At 40.0% G+C, this 8,867-nt stretch overlaps 1 protein-coding gene across 1 annotated transcript; it reads right to left on the reverse strand.

Moving 5' to 3' along the window:
• Positions 1 to 1,850: 1,850 nt before the first annotated feature.
• On the reverse strand, positions 1,851 to 2,516 carry LOC147538531 (uncharacterized). Its single transcript, XM_086642965.1, has one exon. The coding sequence runs from the start codon at positions 2,514 to 2,516 to the stop codon at positions 1,851 to 1,853; it is 666 nt and encodes a 221-aa protein (XP_086499091.1).
• Between the last annotated feature and the right edge of the window lie 6,351 nt (positions 2,517 to 8,867).

Consider the following 8,867-nt stretch of genomic DNA (forward strand, 5'->3'; position numbering starts at 1 on the left):
TAGCCTTTAGCTACGAGGCGAGCTTTAAAGCGCTCAATGGAGCCATCTGGTCGATGTTTGTTTTATAAACCCATTTACAACCAATGGGACGTTTACCCGGAGGTAAATTCACAAGTGACCAAGTATGATTGGATTCCAAAGCGACAACTTCTTTAGCCATGGCATCTTTCCAATGGGATGAAGTCATAGCTTCCGTAAAATTTTGTGGTTCAGTATTGGCCAAGACGGATGTAAAAAGGACTCGATGGGAATGCGACAAAGAGTCAAAAGAAATAAAATTTGTGAGAGGATAAGATATTTCTTTGTCAGAAGAAAGAGAGGATTGTTGTCAGGCCAAACAAACATAGTCGCCCAAATGAGAAGGTAATCGACGGCGACGTTGAGATCATCGAGCTGAAGGAAGAGGATCAGGGTCCTATAATGACGTAGATGGGTGATAGACGTCATCCTGGAGAGTGCCAAAGTCAATGGCGGGTGCCTACAGAGGGACAGGGATGGGTCGAGAGGAATCCAGCAAGGGAAAGCTGGGTGTGCCTACAGTAGAAGGGACCGACTGGGCTTCTAGAAGAATGGGACCGAAGCCCAGAGAAAGAGTGCTTGTAGAAGATGAAACAGACCCTGAAGCTAATGGAGACCGAGGCAAGTTGAAGGTTCCGTCGTCCGGGATCGAGACAAAAGGTCGAGGAACGACAGACGATGAAGTGTGAATACGTTGCATGGGGAATGTGGTTTCATGGAAAACGACATCTCTTGAGATGATTATTTTCTTGGTGTCAAGACAAAGAATTTTGTAGCCTTTTTTGGCCGTGTGGATAACCAAGAAAGACACCCGGAATAGCTCGAGGATCTAATTTTGTTTTTGGATGAGGATTCCGAGCAAAACCCAAACAACCAAAAACACGTAAATGGGAAAAAGAAGGAGGGGAACCAAGTAGCTTCTCATGTGGATTTACCATCTAACATAGGAGTAGGTAGTTATTTATGATATAGACAGCGGTCAAGACGCATTGTCCCCAAAAAGAGAGAAGGAGATTCGCTTGAAGGCGGAGAGATCGTGCGACTTCTAATATATGACGGTGCTTCCGTTCTACTACCCCGTTTTTTTGCGGGGTATAAGGACAAAACCGTTGATGAATAATGCCATTATCGTTTAACCATTTTTGGACATCATGATTCATAAACTCAGAACCATTGTCAGAGCGGAAGGTTTGTATTTGAGGAAAAATAATATCTCCCTTTCAGGACTTTAAAGTGGAGATATTAGTGCGAAATTGTTTCTTAACATAATTGTAGAAATTAGATAAGAAGATTTTGGTATCCGATTTGCATCTAACTAGGAAAACCCATGTACATCGAGAAAAATCATCGAGGAGGGTGAGGAAGTAACGACATTCCGAAGATGAGGGGCCGGAATCAATAACCCAAGGGGTGGGTTCAGAAATCATACCTGTTAAGTTTACCGTTGGGTCAGCAGTAATGGGCTGAGGAGAGTTAACAGAGGTGCCTCCAGACAATGTAGATGTGGTTGGTCGTTGTTGGGCCTGGTAATTGCACAAGTGGGTATATTGTTCAGCACTCATTGAAGTTGCTAGAGGCACCACAGACTAATTGGTTGGACAGAAGGAGCTACCGGAGTATTTTGCTGACGAGGCGGGTAACCATGGAGTTTGTAACAACGCGATTGAAGGTGTCCATGTGTACGACAGTAGTCACAAAAGGGTCGAGGTCGTTTGGGTCGAGGATCTCTGTCCTGTCAAACTTTTCAGACCGGGAAGAGTTATTGAAACTCGTACAGGACACGACTAGGGCAGCAGCTCGGGACCAACGGGGGAATCGTTCATGAGGTTTTGTTAAACCTCTTCATGTTTTACTAAACTATGAATACGTAGGATATATGGGAATAGGTCCATTAGTAGAATCTGGCTATGTATAACAGAAAACCGATCGTGGAGGCCTTGGAGAAACTCCATCGCATGATCTTGATTACATCGATCTAAAACAGACTTACCGTGGCCATAAATGCACGGTTCAATGGAAGTGAGAGATTGGAGTTCATCTTGGATGGATTTGAGACGAGTGAAATAGGCAAAAACATCCAAGTCGTCTTGCTTCAAAGATGAGATAGCTCGTTTCAATTGGAAAACTTTGGGAGCATTTGTTTGCTGAAAACGCTCGTGAAGGTTTCGCCAAATATCGGCAACACTTTCGTCATATAAAATGGACTGACGAATGTCCGGATCGACAGAGTTAAGGATCCAACTCGTGACGGGATCTTTAAAACGATCCCAAAAATGTAACTCGTTTGGATCGGTTGGTCGAGGAATTGAACCATCGACGAAAGCAAACTTATCCTTAGCCCGAAGAGCCATCTTCATGGCGCGAGACCAAGAAGGATAGTTGTCACCTGATAAGAGAGGTGTGATCAAAATCGTGGTTGGAGAATCGGAATGGTGAACATCAGATGATCGAGAACCGAGAGTGGGATTGGTACCCGAGAAATCAATCAAAGAAGCCATGATGATTGATGAAAAAATAAGATTGCTCTAATACCATATGAAACGTATAGTAAATGGAGAAGGAAACCGAGTGAGATAGAGTAGAGAGAGATAGAGTAAATATTCTCTGTTGTATTTAAATTAAGTAAAGGATACATGTATATATAGGTTTGTATGTTATAAGTAACAATAAAGATTACAAATGAAATCAAATCTCATTAGTTAGTAGACCAAGTCTATTATCATATGTACTTGGATGTGGATCGGTTGTGGTGTTGTATAGCGGTCTGGGCTTGATCTGTGATACTGAGTTATAATTAAACTCTCTCTGTAATGTCAAAAAGGTGATCTCTGAATAGTTGCTCCTTAAATACCATCAGCCTTTTTTAATAGTATTGAGATATGGACATAGTATTAAGTAAAGTTGGATGTTAGATTGTATGATAATTGAATTAGATTGTGATAATCTACAATTCTATAAAGACAACAATAACTCTGTAGTTGATTCTTCATCTAATATTTGTAGTCACACATCTATATATCATAACATGTTATTTCATTTTTAGACTTCTAGTTTGTGCTAATGTCTAAAATTGGTTTTATGTTATCATTCAACTAATAAAGACTCAATGAATCAAACAATGAACTTCCCTATGTATTCAAGAAAAAGAACATGCAAACAAATCAGAATACCTCTCCGACATTCAAGTCAGTACTGTTATGATCCAAAAATGGTCATCCGTTGACTAAGATCAATAAGTAAATAAAAGATCAAAAGCCTAACGGGTCCACTGAACAAAGTCAACAGGGAGGTTGAATCTAAAATAGGTCTACCAGTCAAGAATTGGGGATTTGGTACGATTATCTTAGGCGCCTGAGTCATGCTCTGGCTCAAATACAATCAGGTTTTCCCAGAAGTTTCGAGAAGACACGGTGGATCCACATAAATGGGACCGATACCTAAATCTTGAAATATAGGGGGTGTAGAAGCGTGCTTAATGATTTACCGACTTCATCCCGAATCCTATGTAAGATCTCAGTCAACGACGATCTAAAGTATCCAAATAACTTGGGATACCCGCGGGGAGGAAACTTTTCCCATAAGAAAAATACGTTCAAAAACTCGATATCTGAAATACTGAGTATCCTTGAATAAGGAAACTTGCATCAATCAAATAAATGGGATAATCCCAAAGAGGAATACTAATATCTTAAGACTACGAAATAATAGTTTCAATCCAAGTCGGTGGATTTCAACCGCCTCATCTTAGTCGATCGATGCGGTCGACCCAACAAGTTTATAACAGGTATTGAACTCGCCTTGAACAAGGCAGGACGCTCATAATCACAATTATGGTAATCAAAAGAGAATACGTTCAATCAAATGTCCAATGCCTAAACTCAAATCAAGCAATATTCATTACTTTAACTGCAAGTACACCCTAACTAGCTTAATTGTCGGAGAGGTTTCCAAGTTCTTTGTAGTTTTTGCCCCAGTTCGTGAGGAGCAAGTTCCGGATTGAACAAAGAAGTCTTTCATCGTAGATGATAACGAAAGGGCAAATTTTGACATCATCGGACTGCCGCTAGAAGGAGGGCTAACTCCAGCAAAAGTATCTTATGTTCGGTAACCCGAATCACGAACTCCATTCCTAGCTGAATCACATCTTCACTTAACGTTCAAAATTCACTTTGAAATAAATGATGTCTTTTAAAGAAGATCTAACTACTGAGTTTGCATGTCTCATGCCCGAAAAACAACAAGACAGGGAAAACTTGCAGGCCTTGCAAGCAAGCCTCTCAAAAGTTCAAGGAGGGGAAATTTTTTTTTAGGGTAACTAACGAAGCTGGAGAGCTGAAGGATGCCTTAAAAACTCTTTAAGGAATTTGTTCTCAACTTTTGCCAATGCAAACGCACCTCACACCGAAAGTTGTAGTAGTTCTGAAAGTATGGGCTTACTACTCAGGTAGAGTGGAAAGAAGAAGGCGAATGCAAGCCTAGCTTGAAAACCCAAACACTAATCTAGGAGGACTGCTCCTTCGACTGAAACTGTAAAAGTAAAACTCATTCCACTTCCACGGATAAAGAGAGAACATGAAGACTTTTATTAAGTGATCTTTTCATACAACAGTTGGCAGAACTCACTAGGAGACACTCAAGGCACAAAGATCCAAAAATTTTAAATGCCCTCACTTGGAAAGTTACAACGGCTCTGAGGAGACCATATTTGTGATTATATATCACTCATGAGCTTAACTACCACATATAAGTCAGTATGGTGGCTGGTCAACCCGACGGTCCTAAAAGGTCCGGCTAGATGCCTAGATCATGGACAGTGCACTTGGTGCGGCTCCATCAAATCGTCGGATGAACTCGCTTCGGTATTCGACACTACCTTTTAAGGTAGCCAGACAAACAGGGGAGGACTTGTTTAACACTGTCCAATTAAAAGGAGAAACACCATGATGTCTATAGCTTCGCTGGCAATAATGGATTTCGTAAAGGAAATCCAACTGTGGGATTCGAGACATCAAATGATTCAAGATTTGGTGGAGTCAACCCTCCTTCTAGTGTCAATTTGCTGATGTCAAAATTTGTCCTTCTTCGTATCAGTCAGGATAGTTAGACCATGATGTTAAAACCCACTTTGAGTGATGAGACTGCTACGGCAAATCTCGCTCTTGATCCTCCTGATCTGGGGAGAAAACCTGTAACTAGCTCAAAGACGTATCTAACGCTCGAGACAGTCAAATTTTCCTTGCAGATTAAAAAATTGAATGTGGAATGAACCTTTGGAGATTTCATCGATTTTTGTTGAATCTATTTTTCATCGTATCCACTTTGAGACAATCTGATCACCTTTTATAGGTTGCTTTGATTAACTGCGAGCAGGCGGCAATGAGGCGGTCGAGATCCACCGTCTTGGAATGAAACTACTATTCAGTAGTCTGAAGATATTAGGGGTTCCCTTTAGGGTTACCACGTATCTTTGATATTTGGAAGTTACCTTGTTTCAAGGATTCCCGATAGATTATGTTTCTGAGTTGATAGATTCTTTAAGAGATGTTTCCACCTTGAAAAACTCTTGAAGCTCGAGTTTAATAAATACTTAAGATCCTCAACGATTGGGATCTTTGATTAGATTCGAGAATAAGTCGGTAAACATTAGGCACGCTTCTACCCCCCATATTTCGAGATTGAGGTATCGACCTTACTTACGCGGACCCCCTAGTCTTCTCCTAAAACTCATGGCAGATCTGGTTGTATTTGAGTCAGGGAGAGCTTAGGGCACCTATGACAATCGCACTGACCTAACAGTTTTTGGCTTGAGTGGCCTTCGAATCTAAACCAACTTAGTTGTGCTGCCTAACAACAGTCAGTCAAAGCAGCCTATAAAAGGTCATCATATCACCTTTAACAAGGTATGAACATCACAGGTTACTCGATGATCAATTATTTAACTACAAGGGCAATCTGATTAGCTTGAGCGTCAGAGAGATTTACGAGCTCCTTGCAGATTTTCCCCCAGGTATGCAAGAGCGGGAGAAGGATTGATCGTAACGGGATTCAACGTAGCAGTCTCGTCCATCGTAATGCAATCCAGCATCACGGATTCGTTATTCTAATCGATACCAGATTGACAATTGTGACATCAGCACTTAGTCATTACAATCTTATCAGATTCAAAAATTAATTTTAGTCCAGCTCTGTTGAGAAGTGATCTTGAGATGAGATTTACCCTGAATGCAGGCACGTGGTGCGTTCAAAGATAACTTTTTTTCAAAGGTGAGTTTAAGATGAACCTTTCCTTTTCCCATTATTCCAGCTTTTGCGGAATTTCTCATGAAGACATTGCCTCCATCATACACCTCTTGGAAGGACTAGAACAACTCTCTATTTTTAAACATGTGCCTTGAATCCCCTGTGTCCAGCACCCATTCATTCTTGCAGTCCACTAGACAAGTTTCTACCACAGCAGCAAAGATTTCTTCGGGCAACATTGACCACAACATCAGGTTTGAAATCTGGTTCTTTCTCTGGGTATATCGGTAAGCTTTATGTCTGGTTTTTCTATAGCAAACCCCCTTTGGCTTCTGGATTTTAGAGCCCGACTTGAAGCCTCACGATTTTTTTTCTGGTCTTTTCTAGACTTCTTTTTCACGAATTTAGACCTATCTCTATTTTCAAAAGGAACTGATTCAACTAGGTTACCATTAGAAGAATCTAAGGATAAATTTAATAGATTATCTTTGAGGCGATTCGCCTCTTCAATCCTCATGTGACTGATCAGCTCCTGTAGAGACATATCTTTCTTCTTGTGTTTGAGATGATTTTTGTAGTCACTTCAGAATTGAGGAAACTTTTCGAGTAAGACATTCGTTTGAAATACTTCGCACATCATCATGCCTTTTAGCAAGAATTTCAGCAACCAGATTCTCATAGACATGAACTGGAGTAACAATTTCAATGTTGAAGAACTGTAATAACTTCCAACTAAAGGTTGTCTGGTAAGAATGAGATGCTTTGATGGTAGAATACAATGCATAATGAGAAGCTACACGTAGCCACATCTCTCCCTATCTCTGTCTCTAATTTTGCAGTAATAGGATTTAGTGACACTTCTGCTCGAACAGGCTTCGTTCTGTGGTTAACAACAACCATCGATCAGAGGAATCACTTTTAAATTGTTGGAAATACAAGAATATATCAATGGAGATATAAAAATTTAAGAGGATAACTTTTTCTCGTGGTATGGAGGACATTGCCTTGAAAGTGATTTCGGAACAACCTTAGTGCAAATTGTATAACTCCGGTCACTCACAAGGATTTACCATTGCTACTGTTTTCTTCTTGCACTGAAAAGAACATTATTGGAGAAACCAGAAAGACAATTCAGTAGCAGAAGAAGAAACCAAACCAACTAGTAAACGTGGTAGAGAGAATAGGGAAGTTGAAGATTAACTCAGAAATAAATTGTGTTTATCCCACGAATTTTTGTTAAATATAGTTTGCGTCAAAATAAAATTACTCTGAGTATCAATTAGGAGTTTTGTTTTATTTTAGATTCTCCAAGCCCGCCACGAGTGTGGGGACCCTTTTCTACTTCTCTTACTTGTTTATATCAATAGTACTACTATGAGACTTTTGTTGGAATCGGTACCTAGCTCAAAAGTAGCTGGACCGGTTTTTGGTTAATTTGATGTACCTATATTCGTTAGAATCTCGAGAAAGACGTCTCGTTGGATTCGTCTCGTCGAGCTCTTGAATTTAGACTCAAATTTTGTCCAAATTCGATTCCGTATGAGTGAGTTATTACAAAATTCGTTTGGTATGGGTACCATTAACTCAAAACCGGGATTTTGAGTTAGTACCACATTTATGAAAGAGGAAATGGTTTATTTCCTTTTATAGAACCTTCCATATATTTATGGTATGTTCTTTAGAATAGAAAGGTGACTCACGTGGTTTGCACCACGCAAACCACGCACGCGCACGCGCGGCGTGGGCGAATGGGCGTTTAGGGCGCATTGGGCGCTTTTGAAGCTCCCGCACGCACTTTGCACTTTGAAGGTACGCATCGTCGCGAGGAGCGATTGGAGCCTTGGATTTTACGATCTGACGGTCAGGATATTGGGCGCTCTTTACAATAGACCCGTTGATGATCTAACGGTGGGCGTTCAATGCGCGAGATCTTAATAGATCCATTAAGATCTGACGGTCAACATGGCACCCGAAAACCAACAGACAAATATGACTGTTGGGAAGCATCCATTCTTTTCAAGGCACCTGTCTGAAGTGTCACCAATACTTCTATAAATACCAAACAGAATCCAGCAAACAAAACACGAAAATTTTTAGCATTCAAAGTTAAGAGCATTTAGAGTTTAAGAAGTCAATTCATCTGTCGTTCTTACTGCTTGTTCTAAGTTCGCACGCTTTCAGAGAAACGAAGTACTCTCGTCGTCATATTGAAAGGTACAGCCGTTGTATCCTGGGAGACAAACATCTTACTGGTTTTAGTACTAATAACAGGGTGTTCACTGTCTTAAGGAAAGAGACAACTCGACTCGGCTTTCTCTCTCTTATCTTTTATTTAATCCTTGTTTATAAAAAATATTGTTTTCCTTTTAATCTGTTTAAGATACAATATTAATTTATTTTTTTTAGAAATAAAATTATCTCTGAATCTATTTCAGAAAGACACTCTAAAGTGTATCCCTGTTTTAATACTGAATAAAGACAGGAAGATCTGATTCTTGGTTTTTCATAATACCAGAAGAACAACAATCTTAAGACAGTGAATAAATATCTTTTTGTGTTTCTGGTTGAAACAGAAAATTAATTTGTTCTGGTATTTTGATTATCAGAAA

Source organism: Eschscholzia californica, unplaced genomic scaffold (genome assembly GCF_041429995.1).
Source record: "Eschscholzia californica isolate CP2 unplaced genomic scaffold, dmEscCali1.0.p SCAF_5, whole genome shotgun sequence".
NCBI lineage: Eukaryota > Viridiplantae > Streptophyta > Magnoliopsida > Ranunculales > Papaveraceae > Eschscholzia > Eschscholzia californica.